The sequence below is a fragment of the Saccopteryx bilineata genome, chromosome 1 (genome assembly GCF_036850765.1).
Source record: "Saccopteryx bilineata isolate mSacBil1 chromosome 1, mSacBil1_pri_phased_curated, whole genome shotgun sequence".
Lineage (NCBI taxonomy): Eukaryota > Metazoa > Chordata > Mammalia > Chiroptera > Emballonuridae > Saccopteryx > Saccopteryx bilineata.
In genome coordinates, this window is record NC_089490.1 from 401994859 (window position 1) to 402018374 (window position 23516).

Here is a 23516-nt window from a genome sequence, read left to right on the forward strand (position 1 = left end):
CAGCTCCACACACTGGGGACAGAGTTGGGCGGGCGTGTGCCGCTGCGGCCGCCTCACTGAACCTGGGAGACAGTTACCCCCAACGACCACCAGGTGATGGTCTGGGAGGTGTTTTTGGCAACGAAACCACACCTGAACACCAAACCTTCCCGTTGGAAAAACTCGGGACAAGGTGAGGGGACAGCATTTGTGTCTCCAGATGGAACAAGGCCAGGGTAACAGCTGGGGGTCCTGTAGGCATGAGCCCTGTTCTTAAGAGCGGCACCCAGGGTTGAAAATGGAATGGTAGGTTGATGGTTCAATGCCCCAGTCAGGGCACATACAGGAGCAGCTTGATGTTCCTGTCTGTCTCTCTCCCTAAACCTCTCTCAAAAAACAAAAAAGAGAAAAGAGAGGAGAGAAAAAAAGAAAAGGAAAAACAAGAAGAGAAAACAAGAGCAGAGAAGAGAAAAGAAAAGAAAAGAAAAGGAAAAGAAAATTGAATGAAGACGTTTAGCCCACTCATCTGCCACCCCCAAGATCGATTCTGGCTCGAACGTGTGTCAGCGTGAGAAGGGGTGGCCTCCCAGAGATTCCGTCTCGACAGGACACTTAAGTCTTCAAATAGACCCACTGATGAGGCCACACCTGTGGAAAGTTACCGTTTTGAGAGTTTGAAGCAGTTGTTTTTTCCTATTATTCCAAAAATAGGGCCACTGCAACTTTGGCTCATCAATCTGGCCCAGGCAGGGCTGCAATCTGGGACGGTCACTCAGCTCCAACCTGGCAACCCTGCCAGGCCCCCTCATCTCCCACTGGTGCTGTGCTGTCCTCCCAACAGAGGGAACTTATGGAGTCCCAGCCTCAGGCACAGCGTTTGTTCCGAGGGGGTGAGCCCAAGAGCACAGCTGGGCCCACCAGTCCTCGGGACTGTCCCAGACAGGAGCACCTGGTGAGAGGACGGAACTCAGACGGGCGGTGGGGCTGGTTCTGGCTAAGAGTGGGGTCTACGTACAGAGAAGCGTGAGTGCGTGTGAGTGTGTGTGAGTGTGAGTGTGTGAGGTCCACGATTCTAGTTCCTGAGAAACCAGCTCTACTCTGTCCTTCCCCTGGCTTGTTCCTGTGAGCTCGCAACTCCCTTTTGGAGTTGAGCTGGGGTTTTTTGTTGTTGTTTTTTAGATTTTATTTATTCACCTTCGGAGATACAGGGGAGAGAGAGAGAGAGAGAGAGAGAGAGAGAGAGAGAAAGGGGAAGAGCAGGAAGCATCAACTCCCACATGTGCCCTGAGCAGGCAAGCCCAGGGTTCCGTGGAAGCATCAACTCCCACATGTGCCCTGAGCAGGCAAGCCCAGGGATCCGAACTGGCGACCCCAGTGTTACAGGCCGACACCCCATCTACTGCGCCGCCACGGGTCAGGCCTGGAGTTGAGTTTTCTGGGACTTCAGAGGAAAGAGACCGTGACAGTTTCAAAATATGTTCACAAATCCTCTGGCAATGTTCACCTCAAACTCTGGAACCTTGAGTTCAGTTTGAGGGCTCTTTGGGAAAGCTGGCCGTCTCCAGTGTGAATAGTCCCTGGAAAATGATTGATGCTGTTGTGACATCTCGGAGTGAGGATGATGAAACAAAAGAAAAACAGGTTCGGGACCAGAGACGAAAAACCTTGTCATAATTGAGAAAACCTCCAGTTTACTCCTTGATGTGGAGGATGATGAACGGCGTTATCTGCTGAGTCTAGAAGAAGAGCGACCTGCCCTGATGGGAGAGAGAAAGCACACAGTTTGTGGCATGTACGACAACTTAAGGGGAAGATGACCTGGACAAGAGAGGCCAAGTGATGACCACTTTGTACAGATCATGTGTTTCCAAAAAGGGAAGAGAACGGTTGCCCACATTCTTCCTTTCCTCGCCACAGAGCAAGCAGCTGACATTCTCATGACGACAGCCAGGAACTTTCCTTTCCTTATCAAGAAGGATGCGCAGGATGAGGTGATGATCCACGTGTGGGAGGGAGGGACACCTCTGTAGGGCCTTCACAGTGAGTAAGAGTTCCAGAATCCAAAGTTCTTTCCCTCCCCATTCTTTCTGTGTTGTTTTGTCTAACTTCCGGCAGTACAACTTAATTAAAGAAAAACTTGACTCCAGCCTGACCAGGAGGTGGCGCAGTGGATGGAGCGTCGGGCTGGGATGCGGAGGACCCAGGTTCGAGACCCCGAGGTCACTAGCTTGAGAGCGGGCTCATCTGGCTTGAGCAAAAAGCTCACCAGCTTGGACCCAAGGTCACTGGCTCGAGCAAGGGGTTACTCGGTCTGCTGAAGGCCCGCGGTCAAGGCACATATGAGAAAGCGATCAATGAACAACTAAGGTGTCACAACGAAAAACTGATGATGGGTGCTTCTCATCTCTCTCTGTTCCTGTCTGTCTGTCCCTATCTATCCCTCTCTCTGACTCTCTCTCTCTCTGACTCTCTCTCTGTAAAAAAAAACAACACAAAAAACTTGACTCCAAACAAACAAACAAACAAACCTCTGGAACCTCATTCCCTATGCATCAAGCGTGGCTGGACATAGCGACCGGCCGCTAACCCACAGGTGCGGTGGAGGCAACGGTGCCGGACACCCAAGAACGACCACTAGGTCCTGAAAGGGTCCGCGGCTCGCTCCTCGCCCCCCCCCCCCCTGCTCTTGGGTCACGTGCTCTGAGGGCGGCCAGCTGCCATGTCCTGAGGACACTCAAGCAGCCCTACAGAGAGGTTAAGGGGGTGTGGAGTCGAAGCTTTTTGCCAAAGCCAGCAGGAAATCGCCATCCAGCAAGTCCCCTTGGAAGGGACTGTCCTCCAGCCCAGTGGAGTTTCTGCGGGCGGCAGCCGCTGCCACCATCCTGACCCCAACCTCATGAGAGACTGGATGGACCACGTCATTTATTTTCTGTACTCTGCTGCTTTACTATCTGGGGCTTTGCTGACTCTGGACAGGCGGCCCCTCCTGGGGTTAGCTCATTCCTGAGACGGTAAGCAGCTTGCCTCTCAGATACAAACCAGCTGATTCAGAGCCGACGCCCCCAACAGCCTCCTCTATTGGGCACGCACACATTGGGCCCCTTTCCCTGCCCTGACCAGCCCAAGGCCGGGGCAGTCCCTGTGTCCAGAGCCTGCTGAGCTAGCCGCTCCTTAGCCTTTACCACAGTGAACACCCCTGCCCACAGCTCTCTGTCTCCCTCTGCCCCCCTGACGACCCTGGTGCCTCCCCGTGTGGCCCCCATGCCTGCCGTGCCCGTTCTTTAGGGATCTGCAATAAACTACCGTTTTGGAGGCAGCTGCCTCCTGCTCTGTTGGCCTTGCCACACCTATTAATAACAAAACCTGTATTTAAAACAGATCCTGTGCAACAACCACCCAGCCGAACCCCTCCCGAATTTCTGACTCGGAAATGGAGATAAATGCTTGCTGTTTTGAGCAGCTAAACTTTGAGGTACGTACTTTGTTATGCAGCAATAGACACCTAGTCAGAACCAAGCGAACACCATCGGCCACAAAGTGGGACAAAGGGGAGATTTCAAAGCAGGCAAGGTAGGGCGGGCACTCCGAGGTTTGATGAGCTGTTTTCCAGAGATTTCCTGGTTCCTTTGGTTGAGGTCTGAGGTCCCTGAGGTCACTAGCAAGAATGATGGTCAGTGCTTGAAACAAAGGCACATCCTTCAAACAAGAGTCTTTCCTTCCGTGATCCCGACTCCTGACTGTGGGCCCGGGGTGGCCGAGCACCCACCCTGCGTTCCAGTAATTACCTTTTCCAGGGCAACTTGTCAACGGTGAAGGTGGGGGCGGACACCGCGGTTACGAGAGCAGGTGATGAACTTGACTTCAGGTCCCAACTCTGCCCCGTACTTGCTGGGTGATCTTGAGCAAGAGACCCAAACAAGATACATCTCAAACACTTAGCAGCGTGCCTGGTGCATCGTAAGTGTTCACCAAACGTGAAAATCAATTCTGTAAGAAGCCAGCTTCGCAGATGTCCATCGCCATCGGCTTCGACGCTGTTGCCGTGCCTTGGGAATGCCTCCCGTCTTCTTTCACCATATTGTGTACAAATAAGCACGGGAGCACGAGAAAAAGGTAGGCGGTGAGTCGACCTCGAGCAAAAGTTGAAGTTTAACGTTTTTAGCCAAGTAATCACTCAGGAGCTTGAGTCTAGAACAAAACAAATATTACTACATTGTGGCCTCCAATCCAAGTCCAGTTTTTGAAACAAAGTGTTTTATTATTCAGCTTTTAAAATCAATGTATTCTTTAAAAGTGTTTCAAATTACAGTTGACATTCAGTTTTATATTAGTTGCAGGTGTTAACCGTTAGTTGCAGCTTCGTGGTTAGACATTTATATAACTTAGAAAGGGATCCTCCCAGTAAGTCTAGTACCCACCTGGCACTGTACATAGTTGTAACAGTATTACGGACTGCATTCCCCATGCTGGACTGTACATCCCCGTGACTGTTCTGTAACTACCAACTTGTACTCCTCACTCCCCTCACCTGTCCCACCCAGCCCCCAACCCCCTCCCGTCTGGCAGCCTTCGGTTTGCCCGCTGTGCCTACAAGTCTGCTTCTGTTTTGTTGGCTCATTTAGTTTGTTTCTTAGATTCCACAAAGAAGCGAAGTTGTGCGGCATTTGCCTCTCTTTGTCCAACTTATTCCACTTAGCATAATACTCTCTAGGCCCATCCACGTTGTTGCAAGGGGTAAGAGTTCCTTCTTTTTTATGGCTGAGCAATATTCCACTCTGTCTATGTACCACATCTTCATCATTCACGCATCTGTTGATGGACTTTTAGGTTGCTTCCCTATCTTGGCTGTTGTAAATCAGGGGTCCCCAAACTACGGCCCGCGGGCCACATGCGGCCCCCTGAGGCCATTTATCCAGCCTCCGCAGCACTTCTGGAAGGGTACCTCTTTCATTGGTGGTCAGTGAGAGGAGCATAGTTCCCATTGAAATATTGGTCAGTTTGTTGATTTAAATTTACTTGTTCTTTATTTTAAATATTGTATTTGTTCCCGTTTTGTTTTTTTTACTTTAAAATAAGATATGTGCAGTGTGCATAGGAATTTGTTCATAGTTTTTTTTATAGTCCGGCCCTCCAACGGTCTGAGAGACAGTGAACTGGCCCCCTGTGTAAAATGTTTGGGGACCCCTGTTGTAAATAATGCTGCAATGAACACAGGGATGTATATACCTTTTTGAATTAGTTCAACACTTAATGAATGAAAACCAAGTTGATTGCTCTAATCACAACAGTTTTAAGAGCTATTTCCTTGGTGATAGTTCTGATAGATGATTTTTTAAAAATGATCATTTAGTTCTAGAAGTGAATAATAATTTACTTTAAGTTGTATTTAAGTTTATTTTATTTTATTTTATTTAAAGTGAGAGGAGGGGAGATAGAAAGGCTCCTGCATATGCACTGACTGGGATACACCTAGCAACTCCATCTGGGGCTGATGCTCCAATCAACCAAGCTATCCTCAGCGCCTGGGGTCGATGCTCAAACTAATCCAGCATCTGGCTGTGGGAGAGTAGGAAAGAGAGAAGGGGAAGAAGAGGGAAAGAGAAGCAGATGGTTGCTTTTCATGTGTGCCCTGACAAGGGATTGAACCCAGGATGTCTGTACACTGGACCAACGCTCTATCCACTGAGCCAACTGGCCAGGGCCAGTCCCCTCTCTCTCTCCCTTTTTAAAAAAATTTTAATTATTGATTGATTTGAGAGAGAAAAGTATCAATTTGTTGTTATACTTACCCATGCACTCACTGGTTGATTCCTACATATGCCCTGACTGGGGATTGAACCCACAACCTTGGTGTATCGCGACAATGCTCCAACCAACTGAGCTAACCTGGCCAGGGCCTGATAGGTGATTCTTCTGCTCAAACAGTGCATTAGTCAGTGTTCCCCCGAGAAACAGAACCAGTAGGCTATCTATCTATCCATCCAGAGAGCAAGCCTTGATGCACAAGGACATTTATTTATTTATTTATTTTTAACAGAGACAGAGAGAGAGTCAGAGAGAGGGATAGACAGGGACAGACAGACAGGAATGGAGAGATGAGAAGCATCAATCATTAGTTTTTTGTTGCCATTGAGACACCTTAGTTGTTCATTGATTGCTTTCTCATATGTGCCTTGACCGTGGGCCTTCAGCAGACCGAGTAACCCCTTGCTCGAGCCAGCAACCTTGGGTTCAAGTTGGTGAGCTTTTGCTCAAACCAGATGAGCCCATGTTCAAGCTGGCAATCTCGGGGTCTCGAACCTGGGTCCTCGGCATCCCAGTCTGACGCTCTATCCACTGCGCCACAGCCTGGTCAGGCACAAGGACATTTAGGCCACTGCTTGTGTCACTTTTGCTAATATTCCATTGGCCGAAGTAAGCCACAGGGCCATGCCCTAATCTCAGGAGCTGGAGAAACTCTTAGACTCTCGATGGGAGGAGCGGCACATTCCCATCGCGGAGGGGCTTGTGCAGGAGGAGAAGGGGAGAGCTCGTGGTCAGTTTGCAATCGGCCATGATGTTCTCTAGGCAGGAGGGGGGATGGTCACAGGTGGAAGAACAGAGAGGCCAGAGAGCCGGCAGGCAACGGGGTGGACGTGGAGGTCATTTTTCGGGCAGCCCTAAAACTAACAGAAACAGAGTGCATGTCACATAACCTAGTAGGAAGAAAAACGGAATGATAGACTCAGCCGATCCAAAAGGAGGTAAGAGAGGTAGACTGCCCACACAAGTATGCCCAAGTGGTTTACAAAGATGTAGGTTTCTGAATTTTATATAAATGGAGTGATACATTATGTATTCTTTTTTTTTCTTTTTTTTTTTTTGCATTTTTCTGAAGCTGGAAACAGGGAGAGACAGTCAGACAGACTCCCGCATGCGCCCGACCGGGATCCACCCGGCACGCCCACCAGGGGCGATGCTCTGCCCATCCTGGGTGTTGCCATGTTGCGACCAGAGCCACTCTAGCGCCTGAGGCAGAGGCCACAGAGCCATCCCCAGCGCCCGGGCCATCTTTGCTCCAATGGAGCCTTGGCTGCGGGAGGGGAAGAGAGAGACAGAGAGGAAGGCGCGGCGGAGGGGTGGAGAAGCAAATGGGCGCTTCTCCTGTGTGCCCTGGCCGGAATCGAACCCGGGTCCTCCGCACGCTAGGCCAACGCTCTACCGCTGAGCCAACCGGCCAGGGCCTAATCAATTGATTTTAGAGAGATGGAGAGAGAAAGGGAGAGAGTAAGAGAGAGAGAGAGAAGCATCCATCTGTTGCTCCACTTCGTTGTGCATTCATTGGTTGCTTCCCATACGTGCCCTGACCAGGAATCAAACCTGCAACCTTGGCATTTGGAGACAATGTTTTAACCAACTATAGTCATATCACAATGAACTTTTCCATGCTGTTGGTTGGCATTTGGCTTGTTTCCAGCTTGGGGCTGTTTGAATAAAGAACTGGCTCCTGTGATCGTGGAAGCTGGGAAATCCAAGATCTGCAGGGTGGCCTGGCGAGCCAGCGGAGAGCCGGTGCAGCAGCCCGAATCAGAAGGCAGTTTGCCGGCAGAATCCTCTCTTCCTTGGGAAAGCTCAGTCCTACAACTGATTAGACAAGGCCCACCTATACGTAGTGGGGCAAAAGTAGGTTTACCATTCTTCAAGTGGAAAATAATACAGTAATTAACAAATAATAACATAAAATAAACTCTTGTGGTTTGTGTACTCACAACTGAAAACCTACTTTTCTCCTCTCATAGAGGGTAATCTGCTTTACTCAGTCTACTGATTAAAATGTTAGTGTCATCTAAAAACATACGTTCAAAAATTTAAAAAAATAAAAAAGTACGTTCACAGAAACATCTAGAATCACATTGGATCAAATGTCTGGGTTCTGTGCTCTACAAATTGACATCAAATTAACCACCACCTGGGAGAGAGCTTCAGTAGATAATGCAAACAGGTTTGTAAAGTGGCTGGACCACTTCAGCCTGGCTGCGGGCCATGCCGGGAAGTTCCAGCTGGCTGGCGTCCTTGTTAACACTGCGACTGGTCAGCACTGCGTGTTTCTCTAACAGGCGTCATGGTCTCCTTGCGTTCCCTGGTGACTCACGACTGAGCATCTTTTCATATGCTTAATGGTTATATAATATTACCACACAAACTATCTATAGACAGTAAACCTTTTTTTTTTAAATGTTGAGGTCCCGGCAGTGAAATACAACCACAGGTAAGCTGGTAATTTGCTCTCCCTTCAAACCGAAGTCTTTAAATATTTGCTCAACACATATTTAGTTTGGTTGCATAGAAGCAACAGAAGCTGTTTTTTTTTTTGTTTTTTTTTAAAGATTGTTTACTGAAACATTCCCTCTCAGAGGCTGAAAAAAATCCTTTCCACCATTTCCTACTTCTCTATAGTTCTCATCCTTGCTTCAGGTTGTATATCAATCAGCTGTGAGTTCAGCTGAGGTTATGTAGTCTCCAAGTAGCAGCAGCGGAAACCAGCCAGAAGTCTGTTCTCACTCAGGTAAAAGCCCAGAGTCACTGGGACAGGCGCGTGTCCATGCTCCATGGCGTTGGGGGCCCGGGCTCCTTGCAACCATCCCTCACGCAGAGGAAGTTGTTCCTGTCTCCTCCAAGTTCCAGCGAGGGGAAGGGGGTTCTCTGAACCACACCTATTGGGGAGGCCTACGCTAGGGTTTACAACATACACAATAAAATCAGTCACTGGTCGCCAACATACACCGTGAAGTACTTGGTTTCCATGGACAATGATTCCTGGTGAATATGCCTTGCAGTTATTTTTTCTCGCTTTGAGTACTTTTGTAGGCAGGGCTAAGTTATATTTAGCCAGTTATTTAAGGAACATGGCGAGGTGGGTAGGTAAATTGGCTCCTAACTGATCTATTCCAGTTCGGGTTTCTATACTGGCCCCCTGAGGACGCCCTGGGTGGTCTCTGTCTAGTCTAAGCCCTGCTCCAACTCTGTGTTGACATGCCACGGGTTGTCCCACACTCCAATGAGCATCTCAGGGAGCCAGCAAATGTCCCCCACACCACAGGAGTGGTGGGGCTCCCGCCTAATAGTCTCGCTTCTGCTTGTATCTGTTTGGACAATTTTGACTGCCAGTCACAGAAACCCCACTCAAACACAAGTGAGTTTACTGACTCAGCTGGGAGATATGGCTACTTCTGACTTTAGATGCACTGGCTCCTCCTGCTGGGGTCCCTGTCCCACTCTCCCTGGGTCCTACTCCTGCTCCTTGGACCGCTCCCCAAAATAAACCCCCACCTACAAGCCCCTAATCTCAGGCTCTGCCTTCTGGGGAGACCCAGCCTAAGACGGCAGGAGCTGGTTATATTAATAGTGTGAGATTTTCTGAGTTGAAAAGGCAGGTGCACCCCCAGGACGTTTACGGACGCAGTCTTTCAGTGCACAGGGACGTGAACACGAAGCCAGCGCCACGGCACAGGGACCTGGTTTCATTCCCAGGTGAATTCGCGGGGGCGGTGAGCAGCGCCTGGCCCTTTGGCAGGTGCTCCAGAAATAGGGCTCTCCTGCCACTCCTGGCTGCTGCACTCCCTGGTTTTGCCTCTAGGGGGCGCCAGAACCTTGGTGTCTGGTTGGAGGCAGGCAGACTGGGACTGGGGCCCTGCCTGGGAAACACGTTCCCCACTGCCCCAGGACCTGCTGCACAGTTCTCTGGCTGGGAGTCTGGGGGTGTGTCTCCCAAGGGGAAAGGGAAAAAACCTCATCTGGGCCGAAGTTCTGACTAGAGCCTCTCCAGCACCACCAGATGGAGCTCATCAGGCCCCTGGTAAGTGGGTGACAGCTCTGGGAGTGGGGGTGGGGTGTTTGCTCCCTGGAGCCAGCCTCGGGGAAGCAGAGAGGCCAAGAGGTATGGGCCCTGAACCAGCCTGGTGGGCTCAGACCCCCTGCCCTATTGGAAGGTGGCTCAGCCTGGGGTGGGGTGGGGAAGGGCTTGAACCAGGACTGCCGGCCCAAATTGGCCCAGATGGGAAACTCTAATGTGAGAGCCACAGGGCCAGGACTCGTGTCCTTCTTGCCTGTGTGACTCACTTAAGGGCTATTCAGTGGAAGACCCTGCATCTCTCCGGCTTCCAACAGGGCACAGGTGGCCCGGGAGAGCCTGTGGCAGTGAGGCGTGGCCTCTGACAACATGGTTGTTTTCAGCTGCAGTCTGAAGGAATGTGGGGGTGGGCTGGGCACGAATCCTCACTTCCCTGGAGCACAGTTGATGCTATGTCCCGGCACAGAGGGGACAGACCCGGTAGATCCTCAGTGTCACCAACTGACCCTGCTCCAGCAAGGACAGAGATGGAAGCCTCCTGGGGGTTTCTGGTTACTCTGGGATGTTTTTTTGTTTGTTTGTTTTTTACAGGGACAGAGAGAGAGAGTCAGAGAGAGGGCTAGACAGGGACAGATAGACAGGAATGGAGAGAGATGAGAAGCATCAATCATCAGTTTTTCGTTGCAACACCTTAGTTGTTCATTGATTGCTTTCTCACATGTGCCTTGACTGTGGGCCTTCAGCAGACCGAGTGACCCCTTGCTCGAGCCAGCAACCTTGGGTCCAAGCTGGTGAGCTTTTGCTCAAACCAGATGAGCCCGCGCTCAAGCTGGTGACCTTGGGGTCTCGAACCTGGGTCCTCGGCATCCGATGCTCTATCCACTACGCCACCGCCTGGTCAGGCTCTGGGATGTTTGAGGGGGATTATTCTGATCATGAAATTGTTAGATGAGCTCACTGAGGTTATCAGGCTGGGCTGGGAGGCCACAATGGCAGGGCAGGCCCCTGAGGCCCTGGAATCCAGTCCCCGCCCAGCCCACGTGCCTTTTCAGGCCTCTGGGTAAGTGCTGGGGTGAAGCCACCTGCCCTGGTGTCTGGGGCCCGAGGCCCTGACTGAGCCCAAACTCTTGGCCATCTCCCATGGCAGGTGGTGTGCACAGAGGGGCACTGGATCCAGTCCAAGAAGGGGACAGAGCTCTCAGCATAAAGTGGGGCTCCTAGCCCGGAAACGGGCCATTGTTGACACTTTCAGTGAAGCATGAGCCAGGTGCCCATGGAAGCTGCGGTAACAGACCAGTCCTCAGCAAGGCCACGGGCTCCTTTCTCCATGCCCCACGGCAGGCTGCTGAACCCGCCCAGGGAGGGGCACAGCGAGGAGCTCTCAAGGGCTTGAAGGTGCGCCTTGGTGAGCAGCGCTGATCAGGGGATTGCCACCCCCTGAATGCCCCACCAATTTTGTGCTGGCCCAGGGAGATGTCGACCCCACAGTGCTGGGTGACCTTGGGGAGCAGGGAGGCATTACTGCTTCCTCCCTCGCTTGGCTGCAGCTGAACTTCACCTGAATTCCTAAGAAAGAAGGTGTAGAAGGTAACTTTTCTGAGACCTCCATATCTAAAATTTCTCTGTCTTCTCACTTGACTCATGGTTTGGTCGAGTGTGTTTGTGGTCAAGAACCCTTGCCCTGACCTGGACGACCATGGTCTCGCCTCCACCGCACAGCGGGAGGCCTGAGGCCGGTCTGATTTTACTCTTTTGTTGGCAGCCTGTTTTGTTCTGTTTTTTTTTTCCTCTAGGAAACTTTTAGGAGATACTCCATTTCTTTCTGGCGTTCGGAAACCTCTCCGCTGTAGGTGGCCGCGAGGGTCTTTTTCCTCCTCATTTCCCTGGAGCCCTGAGTCCTTTCAGTCTGGAGATGTGTCTCCCTTCTGCTCACAAAATCCTCTTCTACGATCTCTCTGGTCATTTCATCTTCTCTCTTCTGTTAGCTGGATGTCAAATGTCTTGGTTTCATTCTCCATGTTTCTTGTTATTTCCCTCATTTTTACCTATTTTTAAAATATTACAAACCTTCTCTTTATATTCCAACCTTTCAGTTAGATTTTTATTTTGACAATCATTTTTGAATTTCCAATCATTTCTTTTTCTTGCTCCACCTTTTGGTTTTCCTAGCCGGGGAGATGCCGTGACAGATGGCAAGAACCATGCTCCCCGGAGGGGAGGCTCTGTCCCAGCCGCCCCTCGCTGGTGGCCAACAGCCCTGGGCTGTCAGCTCTCTCAGGTGTTGCCTTGGAAGACATTCACCTGCCCAGGACGATCACGCCCCCTCCCCAGGAAGCCCACATCCAGGGGCTGCTTGACAAAGGAGTATAATCCTCCAGAACCTTCCAGTTACCCGCTTCCTGTGGGATTGGCTGAGGCTTTCCTCAATACGCCCATGACAGCCCAGTTTCTCTCCTCCCGATCCTGTTCCCTTCCTCTCTCTCCCAAGAACTCCCCCTAGTAAGCCTTCCACATACCACTCTCTGTCACACCGTTTCCTGGGGACCTCAAGCTAGGTCAGCTGGTACCAAAAGTGATGCAAGAAAACAAGACAACAGTCACCCATCCCCCAGCTGCACTGAGGACCTGTCACTGGTGGCAGGTGGCACAGAGAGTTCCTGGCCGGTCTGATTTCAGCAGAATGAGGGCTCCACCTTCATCGGAGGAGGGGGCAGGGGGCGAGTGGGGTGCCGGTGGGAAGGAAGGGCCCGCACAGGCTGCAGAGGGGGTCGGGCGTGTGGGAGACGGGAGGGAAACTGTACCTATCAGGACGGGGGAACTAGGAACCAGTTGCTAAACTTGCCTGATGCTTCGACAAGCGGTAATGAAAGACTGAGATGATGAAGTACCCGGTGGTGTGATGGAAGACGGCAGGGCTTCACCTCCAGCCGCTGGGGGGCAGTGTTCGCGGACCGGGCCGGGATATCGCCGCGAGAGCAGCTGAGGTCTAAAGAAAATGACATTTCTGATCCAGGCAGAGGTGCCATGCCCAGGTCGGGGGACCCAGTCACACAGCATGGCAACAGCTCCAACATACTGTTGTGACCCAGAGCAGTAGTAAAAGACTTTAAAGCAAAATTTCAAAAGCACAAAACATAAGCGCCCCCCCTTAAAAAAAACCAAAACAACAACAAAAACTGATGAATTTGATTGCTCTGAAATATACTTTTGCCCCACCCTGAACATTCATGCATACACTTGGCCGGGGGGAGGGGGAGACCCAGCACAGACTAGCAATAATAATGCACTAGGAATTGAGTGGTACACACACACACACACCTGTGGTCCAGCATGCAGGAACAGCCCAGGACCACCCTGTGACCCTGCTGTGGGAGGAGAGAGGAACCAGACGAGTTAAAACGGACCCGGAAATGTCTATGGTCCACAGGGCACAGGGTTGGAGGTGGGGATTAGCAAATGCTTCTGTACATACACCCCAGGGCAAACAGGGAAGCTGAGTTAGGCTCAGAGAGGTGGGAAGAGGGACTTGGGGCTGTGGCAGGGGCAGGAGGGTGGGAAGGAGAAGCATCAGCCATGGCCACCCCTACCCAACCCCACCCACACTTTAACAGCCCTGACCCAGGGCCCTACCTACATAAGCAGACCCTGACGTCTGGCTGTCCCATCAGGTCCTGGGCAGCCAAGAGGAGGAGGCCTCTGTATTGCCTGCAAGATTCCAGTCCCTATGGTATGTAAGCATGTGTGCGCATGTGCGTGCAGGTGTGTGGGTGGGTGTGAGAGACAGTGGTGTGAGTATTGGTGTGAGTGTGCTTTTGGAGACGAGGGAGTGTCTGACACACAGTGTCTGAAGGGTTGGTGGAGTTCCCTGCACAGAAAGAAACAATGTAGCAGAACCCTTCACATTGTTTCACATATAAAACTGCAACTGTTTCATCGCTTTTTTCCTTTGTCCATTTGCAGTTCATTCGATACCAGCGATGGCGGATGGAGGATGGAGGACCCGAAAGGCAAGCTTTAAGGTTGCTGTTAGCATGAGTACAATGAGCAAACTAGGCTCTTCTGGCGGAAAAATAAGAAAAGAGGTTTGCATGTTAAGGGATAGAGTGCTGACCTGAGAGAAGAGGGTTACCGGGGTAGGGAGGTGCAGAGATCCTAAGCCCAGGCACCCGGGCTGGACCCTGGAGGGTGCTGTAAGGTCCAGAGAGCCCTGTGCTGAAGGTGCCTTGGCCCAGCCCTCATTGGCCAGGACGCTCCGTCCTAGACCAGCGCCTATGCTTGTCTGTACCTCCTCTGGCTGGGCCAGCCCTGGAGGGAGCCATTCCTGCATTCCATCTGCGGAGGCACTGCAAGGAAAGGCTCACTTTATTGTCCACATACAAAGTTACCTTTTTTTCAGTCACCTTTTTTTTTTTTCTTTTTTGTGGCAGAGACAGAGAGAGTCAGAGAGGGGAACAGATAGAACAGACAGGAAAGGAGAAAGATGAGAAACATCAATTCTTCGTTACAGTTCCATAGTTGTTCATTGATTAATTTCTCATATGTGCCTTGACCGGGGGACTACAGCAGACAGAGTGACCCCTTGCTCGAGCCAGCGACCTTGGGCTCAAGCTGGTGAGCCTTGCTCAAACCAGATGAGCCCACACTCAAGCTGGAGATTTTGGGGTCTCGAACCTGGGTCCTCCACATCCCAGTCTGGGGCTCTACCCACTGCACCACAGCCTGGTCAGGCTACAAAGTTACCTTATATATTGGAGGTGTTTTCAAGCTTCTTATCGCTCCTGAAAAATTACTGCTCTGGGCAGGAAAGAGCCTCAAAGACCTTGGGCAGAAATCCAGTTCTCCTGACTCCACCCCTCTCTGCTGAGCTCCAGTCTGGGTTTTCTTTCCGCCCCCTGGGGACCCCTTGCCAACCCAACAGAACCCAGGGTGCCCTTAGCAGCTGCTTCTGCTCCTGGGTCTTCATCTCAGGGAAGGAAGGACCCCCTCCGTCTCCTTTGAAGCCTCCCTCCCCAACAATCACCACCTCTGAAAGCTTCCACCGGGGACTTTGGCTGCAGCCTCAGCACCCCTTGACAGGTCTGGAGGAAGGGTCTTTATGAAATGCAGCCATGGGGGAGGGGGCACAGAGTAGGGCCTGGACCTCTGGGAAGGGGTTCCCAGGAAGACGGATGGGGTTCAACAGCGTTGCAGCTCAGCCTGGAAGCCTCTGCAATTGCCCTCGATGCCGATGACGCTGAGCGAGCACAGCTCAGTTTGGTGCCAAAACACCTAAACTCGCTCATGTTACTTTTGAAAAGGGAGGGTCCAGTGTCCTGTTGTCCAGATGGACTTTTTAATTTTATTTTTAGTGTGAGAGACAGCAGACAGGGATAGAGAGGATGGGAGAGAGATGAGAAGCGTCAATTCTTCATTGTGGCTCCTCAGTTGTTCACTGATTGCTTTCTCATTTTCTCGTATGTGCAGGAGGGGTGGCGCTCCAGCTCAGCCAGTGACCCCTTGCTCAAGCTAGCAACCTTGAGCTCAGAGCCAGCGACTTTTAGGCTCAATCCAGTGACCTTAGGATCATTTCTATGATTCCACGCTCAAGCCAGAGAATTCGGGTTTCACCTGGGTCCTCAGCCTCCGAGGTCCACATTCTATCCGCTGTGCCACACCTGACCAGGCGAGACGGATTTTAAAGCCTGCATCGTTCTCCTTGTGAGGATTTTTACAGTGACCCCGACTTTTAACCAGTGGTACTCATTTCCACTCGGGAGTGAAACAGTAGAGGGCCTGCGGACACAGGACACAAGAACCATGAAGGCGGCCCAAACGGCTGCGGGGAATGAAACACCGGCGTGGAGTGTGGTCTGTGTGAGTGCACCAATGTCTGTGCGCCCGGCACGTGGGTCTGTCCGTCTTTGAGCGGCGTGTATCCTGTCTTTTGTCTGTGGGAACAAATGCTAGGGTTGGTGCGACTTCAGCAGAGAACGGGCCCGCCAGGGCGAAGCCAAGGCCTGGAGAAGATTCTGGAACTCGTCTGCCAGCCCTTACCGTAAGTCCACGAGCTCCAGACGAATGTTAGGGAAAACCCCCGCGGGAGGCGCAGCGCGGGCTGGGCGGAGGTCCGCGGCCGAGCTGGGGCTGCGGGGCCCGGGGCAGGCAGAGCTGGGGGTGCGGGGCCCCGGGCCCCGGGGCAGGCGCGGCCCAGGGTGGGCAGCGGGGGGCGGCGCGACCCGGGCGCGCGGCGGAGGGCGGGCCTGCGCGTGACTCGCGCTGGGGCGGGACGGGGAGGAGCAACCCTTATAAAGCTTGGGGCCTGGGGGCCGTTCGAGCTCGCCGATCCCGCCGTGGCCTCCGCTTTTGTCTTTGCGCCACCACCAGTGAGTTCAGGCTGTTCCTCCGAGGGGCTCGGGACTGGGGGGGAGGTAGGAGGTGGAGGGGGGTAATATCAGGGGCTCAGAACGCGCCAGCGTGCGGCTGGGCCCCCGCTTCGGGCGGAGGCTCCTGCAAGGCCCTGCCCCAACCCCCAAAGCCGCGACTGGGATCCAGGGCGCCAGCGCGGGGTTGGTGTTCTCCGGATCCCGGTGCTCCCGGGACAGGGACCAGCCCCTACGGGGCTGGGAGCGCCCACAGCGAGGGGTGGGCCCCTGGGGAGGACCGGTGGGTGCACTCTTGCTCATAGTGTCTTTTTAGAGGACTCTAATAAACTTCTCTGTTCCCTCTAGTGCCGCCCTACACCATCGTCTACTTTCCTGTTCGAGGTAGGGGCCTGTGACCAGGAGGGAGAGAGGCAGAGGTTGGGGGCTGCAACCCATGGCCTCTTATTCACCTGGGGAGACCCCAACACCGCCCTCTCCCCTATCCATCCTCATGGGGCTGGACTCCGTGTCCCTGAACTCCCTAGGTTGAAGTATCCAGCCTCCTGTGGCCTGCCCCGTCCCCAGGGAGCTTTGAGGCTGGGGTCTCTGCGTCCCCACCAACCTGTCTCCCTCCCCCAGGGCGCTGTGAGGCCATGCGCATGCTGTTGGCTGACCAGGGCCAGAGCTGGAAGGAAGAGGTGGTGACCAGGGAGACCTGGATGCAGGGCTCACTCAAGGCCTCCTGTGTGAGTGCTTGTGCCGGATGGGGTGGGGGCTGGGGCCCGGGGTAAAAGTAGGGTGGGGGCAGCCAAGCCAAGCACCTCTGATGGTCCTGTGTCCACCCCCAGGTGTACGGGCAGCTCCCCAAGTTCCAGGATGGAGACCTGACCCTGTACCAGTCCAATGCCATCCTGCGCCATCTGGGCCGTTCCCTCGGTGAGTCCTGAGGCTGCAGGTGGTCCAGTCCAGGGCAGGGGTGGGTGAGCATCAGCCATTGTTCCTGCTCAGCACAGCCTCTCCCATTTAAATCACGCTGTCCGGCACCCCTGTGGAGTGGAGGGATTGCAGACACCGGAAGTTACATGACTTGCCCAAGGTCAAGCCCAGTTCCACCTGCAATCCTTGCCCCATGCCAGGCTGCCACCCACCAAGATCTGAACACCCACTGCGCATGAGGACTGCACCTTTCTTTTGTCCACATCCTCCTCCCTCTTCCCTGTGACCCAGGGGCAGCCACATGGCCTGTCTGATCAGCAGGCAGTTGTGAGTTGTGTGTCCGTCACCCGTCATGCTGTCTGTTTTCCATGCCCAACCCCCCAGGGCTGTACGGGAAGGACCAGCTGGAGGCGGCCCTGGTGGATATGGTGAATGATGGCGTGGAAGACCTCCGATGCAAATACGCCACCCTCATCTATACCAACTACGTAAGCACGGGCACCAGGGTGGGCACGGGAACCTGCAAAGAAAGAGGTTTTCAGAACTCTTGGCCCACACCGCAGCCCTCATGTGGCTCGGTCTGAGCCCTCCCTCAGTCAGGGGGCCGGGGCTGGGCTGGGCTCTGTGGTGGGGGCCAGCAATAGCAGAGCAGTGAGAGGACAGTAGACATTGAGCCAGGGGTGGTTCCTGATCGCCTTGGCTAGGGGTGGTCAGGAGGGCTTCCTGGAGGAGGTGGAGAAGGCAGAAGATGTAAAGCCAGCTTCTGGAAGGGGGTTGCTGGCACTTTCCGGCACAGAGTATGCAGACATGGAGCGCATTAGGGGATCCGAGAGCAGGTTAGCAGAGGCAGGGTTGCGCGTGTTGGTTGTGCGTGACAACAATAGCGGGAGGTGGAGCTGGAGGAACAGCGGGCTCAGGGCCTGAAGGTCTGAAGCCCCCGCCGCCCCCCCTGGCTTAGATACTTTCCTGCTGTCAGTAGGGAGACATCGGGTCTAAGCCGGGTGGTGTCTTAAGTGTGAGGTCTAGCTCAGGCCGTGTAGCTCAGTTGGTTAGTGCCATCCTGCTCTGCCAAGGTTGCAGGTCAGTTCTGGTCAGGACACATAAAAAGAATCATCCATTGAATGCATAAATAAGTGGAACAACACATTGATGTTTCCCTCGCTTTCTTGCTCTCTCCCTCTCGCTCTAAAATCAATAACACTAAAAAATGTGAAGTGTAGAAGGGTCCTCCCAGGCTTTTGCAGGAGTCTGCTGAGAGATCACGAGGAGGGAAAGGAAGAATTGGCCGCTGGAGTGGACAGGATGTGGCAGTAGCCTGGGGGTGGGGAGTGAGCAGAGGCTCGTGGGCTCAGGGTGGGTGGTGTTTCTCTGAGACGGGGCCCAGAGAAGGGGGCCCGTCTGGGCCGGGGCACAGTGGGAGGGTCAGGAGGGTGATATGTGGGGGTATCTTTCTGGCAGGAGGCAGGCAAGGAGGACTACGTGAAGGAGCTGCCAGGGCGCCTGAAGCCTTTTGAGACTCTGCTGTCCCAGAACCAGGGGGGCCAGGCCTTCATCGTGGGCAACCAGGTGAGTAACTGTCTCCGTTCTTACCCCTACCATGTCACCCTCTCTCTCTTTTTTTTTTAAGTGAAAGGGAGAGACGCAGAGAAACAGACTCTCACATGCGCCTCAACCAGGATCCACCCAACAAGCCCCCTACAGGGTGATGCTCGGCCCATCTGGGGCCACTGCTTCATTGCTTGGCAACCAAGCTATTTTTAGCACCTGTATTGAGGCCATGAAGCCACCCTCAACACCTGGAGCCAACTTGCTCGAACCATTCAAGCCATGGCTGTGGGAAGTGAAGAGAGAGAGAAGGGAGCAGGGGAGGGGGAAGAAACCTATGGTTGCTTCTCCCCTATGGCCTGATCAGGAATCGATCCTGGGAGTTCCACACGCCAGGCTGACGCTCTACCACTGAGGCAACTGGCCAGGGGCTCACCCTTTCTTATAGACAGGAAACAGGTACAGAAAGAACATGTGAGCCATTCACTGCTGGCACACAGACAGACCTAGGGAACAGTCCCCTTCCTCCCCCTCCCCCTGGCCTGCTCCCACCTGCTGAGCCTCTGGCCCCTGCCCTGCAGATCTCCTTCGCGGACTACAACCTGCTGGACTTGCTGCTGATTCACCAGGTCCTGGCCCCCAGCTGCCTGGATTCCCTCCCCCTGCTCTCGGCCTACGTGGCTCGCCTCAGTGCCCGGCCCAAGCTTAAGGCCTTCCTGGCCTCCCCCGAACACGTGAACCTCCCCATCAATGGCAATGGGAAACAGTGAGCGCCCGTGGCACTCTCAGGGGGAGGCAGGGGCTGCCTGCCTCGCTTTACCAAGACCAATAAATTTTCCAAGAAAAAAGTGGTACTGTGGGCATTGAGTTTCCTGGGGCAGGGGCTGTGGAACCCTCCCTTGTCGGGCAGCCAGCTAGGATACTTGAAATCCTAAAAGCACAATCAAAAGTGTCTTCCCAGAACACGCAACCCAGGCTGTGTTTGCTGAACTCCGGGGGGGGGGGGGGGGGGGGAAGGGAAGAGAAATGACTGGTCCTTACCCCGGAGATCCCGAGTCTCGAGAGAGAAGACTCATTTATGAAATCGTGCTTTCTGGTCCCAGCAGGTCATTTGCCAGAGGATTTTAGTCCTGGACAGCGGGAGCCGATGGCCCCTGCAGGGGATGGGTGTGGGTAGGAGTGAGTAGCTCAGAGTAGGGCAAGCTGGGTTGGTGGGAGGGTCAGTCACTCTTCTCTTGGGGGGGGGTGAGGTGCTCTTCCGGCTTCTGGCATCATGAGTATACCAGCTACCGTGGATGATCCAGGTGCCTCTCCCAGTGCCCCCTCTCACCAGGTTGCTAAGGGATGGAGCCTGGGCAAGCTGGTGGGTGTGTGTCCACAGTGGTGAGAACCCCAGGCAAGGTGGGGGCGTTGGGGTGCCAACAGGTCAGGGCTCGGGGCTTCTGGGGATGGCTGGAGGGGAGGGGCTTCTCTGGAAGGGGCTGAGCCTTGCCCAACCTGAGTCACCTGCCACCAGCCCAAAGGGGGGACCCTCACATAGGGGAGCCCCTGAGGAAGCCAGCCTCTCATTTCTTACTTTGAGAAACCTCAGTAGGTTTGTGACCTTCCAGGAAATGTCACTGAAGGGCTAAGGAGGAGGCATTCTGCCTGAATGCCGCAGACTCGGGTCAGCAAAGGGCTGCCTGCACTCGGCCCGTGTCTTAGAGACCCCGCTTCGGGCTGTCTGCTGTCAGCGGTCAGGGGGACTGCTCAACCACCACCAGGCTCCCTGGGCACTGCCTGGGAGACCAAGAAACGGGTTAGAGGCTGGAACAGGCTCTGCCAGTAGGAGGACTTCGGACTGAGGCAATGTGGAGCCAAACCGACGGGGCTATGTCCCGGAACCGCCTACAGCCGCAGTTACAAATAACAGTAGTTGCTAACACTTAACTGTCTGGTCTCTGCCAGGCATTACACAACAGGCTGGAGTGTGTTACTTCCTTAATCATTCCTTCACCGCCCTTGAGTAGGTACTCATCCCTAGTTATGGATGAGGAAACTGAGTCACAGAAAGCACCAGTGACCTGCTGGCGTATGAATTGAGAGGCACAGACAAGGTTATCACATCGTGATCACACAGCACAGATGTGCAGCAGGAGACTGGCTCAGACGTCCGGTGCCCACACAATGGACTTGCCCCCATGGAGAACAAGGGGGTTGCATCGGGCTCCATGGGAGCAGAGGTTCTGGGGCGGCTGCGTGCAGCCCTCTCTACAAGGGAAGTTTTCCTGCTGTTTACCTGCTACGTGGAAAAACGAGACTTCCCTGTCCCCCTTGCCGCTGCGGGGAGAGAGAGTGAATGGCTTCCAGGACACTAATTGTCAGCGCCAGAGACCCTAGCATTGCCCAGTTGGTAGAGACTCAGGCCGGAGACCCTAGCACTGCCCAGTTGGTAGAGACTCAGGCCAGAGACCCTAGCACTGCCCAGTTGGTAGAGACTCAGGCCAGAGACCCTAGCACTGCCCAGTTGGTAGAGTCTCAGGCCAGAGACCCTAGCACTGCCCAGTTGGTAGAGACTCAGGCCGGAGACCCTAGCACTGCCCAGTTGGTAGAGACTCAGGCCGGAGACCCTAGCACTGCCCAGTTGGTAGAGACTCAGGCCGGAGACCCTAGCACTGCCCAGTTGGTAGAGACTCAGGCCGGAGACCCTAGCACTGCCCAGTTGGTAGAGACTCAGGCCGGAGACCCTAGCACTGCCCAGTTGGCAGACTCAGGCAGGCCGGAGACCCTAGCACTGCCCAGTTGGTAGAGACTCAGGCCGGAGACCCTAGCACTGCCCAGTTGGTAGAGACTCAGGCCGGAGACCCTAGCACTGCCCAGTTGGCAGACTCAGGCAGGCCGGAGACCCTAGCACTGCCCAGTTGGTAGAGACTCAGGCCGGAGACCCTAGCACTGCCCAGTTGGCAGACTCAGGCAGGCCGGAGACCCTAGCACTGCCCAGTTGGCAGACTCAGGCAGGCCGGAGACCCTAGCACTGCCCAGTTGGCAGACTCAGGCAGGCCGGAGGGGGAAAGCTCTGGGGGGGGGGATGTGAGGTGAGCCCTGATGGGAGGCCAAGGGCCTGGGGAATTGCGGCAGGCCGGCTCCCTGGCTGTGTGCGTCCCCTGCCGTTGCTTAGGGGAGTGGACTGGGCTTTCTGGTTGGTCCTAAGTTGGAAAAATGGGATAAAAATGAAGGAAACTGTCATTTAAGAATCCTGGGCATCTGGGGGTGACTGTTTCAAGGGCTCCTGTTTGGCTTCCTGGGTTGTTCCTAGACGTAGCTAGTCTGATGTCTACGAGACTGGTTCACGGCAGGCTGGCCGACTGGCTGGTTATTGTAGATAAGAGGTTGGTTTCCCGGGCAGATGGCTGCAGGCTGTAGGTCAGAATTCTATTTTCATATGTGGCCTGGCCTGGCCAGTGTGCATTTGCTTAATTCAGTTTCTGGCCTCCCTGGAGACGTGGGGCCCCAACCACGCTGACGGGAAGCCTTTTCCTCAGGCATTTGAAACTTGAGTGGAGGACCATCCTGCAGGGAAAAAGCAGGAGTCCTAGCATTCCCTTGAGGAACAGCTCCTGGCTGGTTTCTGGGCCCTGGGGACACTTGATAAAGGGACACCAAGGGATCAGTCTGAGTTGTCCATTAGACCACCCAGATTCAGAGATGGCCTTGCACAAGGCACCTCCTCTAGGGCACGTGGTTTCTGCAGGACCGGCTGAGCAGGCCCTGAGGACCCAGAACGACAGGGGCCTGTGACTCGCCCATGCTCTGCCTGCACCTGTCACACCTGAGCCTTCGGGGCCCTGGGGCTAAGCCCAAGAGCATGACTTCCTCAGGGCTCTGCACGTGGTGGCTAGCTGGCTACAGAAGGGGTGGGCAGCCCTGAGGGACTCTGGAGAAGGAAGTTGTCCCTGGACAGGACTTCTCACTGTCCGTTTTGCCAGTACAGAGAGAAGACCAAGGTCAGCATCCTCAGGCCTGGGCAGAAGCCAGCATCCAGGAACTTGGCAGAGTAGAGACTAGGGGACTGGGGTTGGGGTTGGTTGTTAGTAAAAAGGCTTAAGGGGGCGCCGTGGGAGTGGCCCACGTATGTCATCACACGGGTCCAGTGGGACCGCTTGCCCAGAAGACCCTGCTGCAGAGAGAGGCTGCAAACAGTCAGGGGTGATGACACTCCAGGAGGCTGTCACCGAGCCATCCTTCCCCAGTGCCTGCTCAGTGGGTTTTCAGACACCTGTCGTGTATATCAAACCTGGCGCCATCGCTCTCCATCAGGAATGCAGGAAGGGCCCGGTAGGCCACACTCAGTGACAGGGTGGAGCCACCTGCATACTCCGCCCCAGGCTCCTTGCTGACCAGCCCGCCTCTGGAACATGCGAAGAGAGGCCCAACCCCCAGGTGGGAGACAGGGAAGCTGACACTCGGGGACCCCAGTGCCCAGACCTGTGTCCACTGATGGGCCCTTCTCTCACCCAGAACTTCCATCAGCTTTCTGTACTCCCCACATGACAAATACCCATGGACAACAAATAACTCAGATATTTGAGAGAAATCTCTTAACGTGAAAGAGAGAGGGAGAGAGAGAATAAACAGGAAAAACAAAAGAAACTCAGAGAAGATAGAGACCATGCAGTCTGCGTAAAGAAACTTCAAATGAAATTTAATCGTTCCCTCCGGGGAGATAGCAAAAGACAAGGAGACAGGAACAAGCACTGTCACGAAAGATGTTCGGAGCAACAGAACGGGCTCTTGGAACTTCAAGCTATAATAGTGGAAATGAAAAATCAAAGAAGATAAAGTTTAAAAATACATATGAAAATAGGGCAAAAGAAAAAAGCATGCAGAGCTTAGAAAAATAGAGATTA

General features: G+C 53.8%; 1 protein-coding gene and 1 long non-coding RNA gene across 2 annotated transcripts; one reads left to right on the forward strand and one right to left on the reverse strand.

The window, feature by feature from the left end:
* Nucleotides 1–15120: 15120 nt before the first annotated feature.
* LOC136319003 (uncharacterized) lies at nucleotides 15121–15977 on the reverse strand. Its single transcript, XR_010728145.1, has 2 exons — nucleotides 15842–15977; nucleotides 15121–15735 (listed from the first exon to the last, which is right to left on the reverse strand). It is a non-coding gene; the product is annotated as an uncharacterized lncRNA (long non-coding RNA).
* LOC136319002 (glutathione S-transferase P) lies at nucleotides 15886–19481 on the forward strand. The gene is made up of 7 exons (XM_066252214.1): nucleotides 15886–16170; nucleotides 16516–16551; nucleotides 16789–16895; nucleotides 16998–17085; nucleotides 17470–17573; nucleotides 18544–18651; nucleotides 19212–19481. Coding segments are annotated over exons 1-7 (633 nt in total). The 5' UTR covers nucleotides 15886–16169; the 3' UTR covers nucleotides 19401–19481.
* Nucleotides 19482–23516: the final 4035 nt, after the last annotated feature.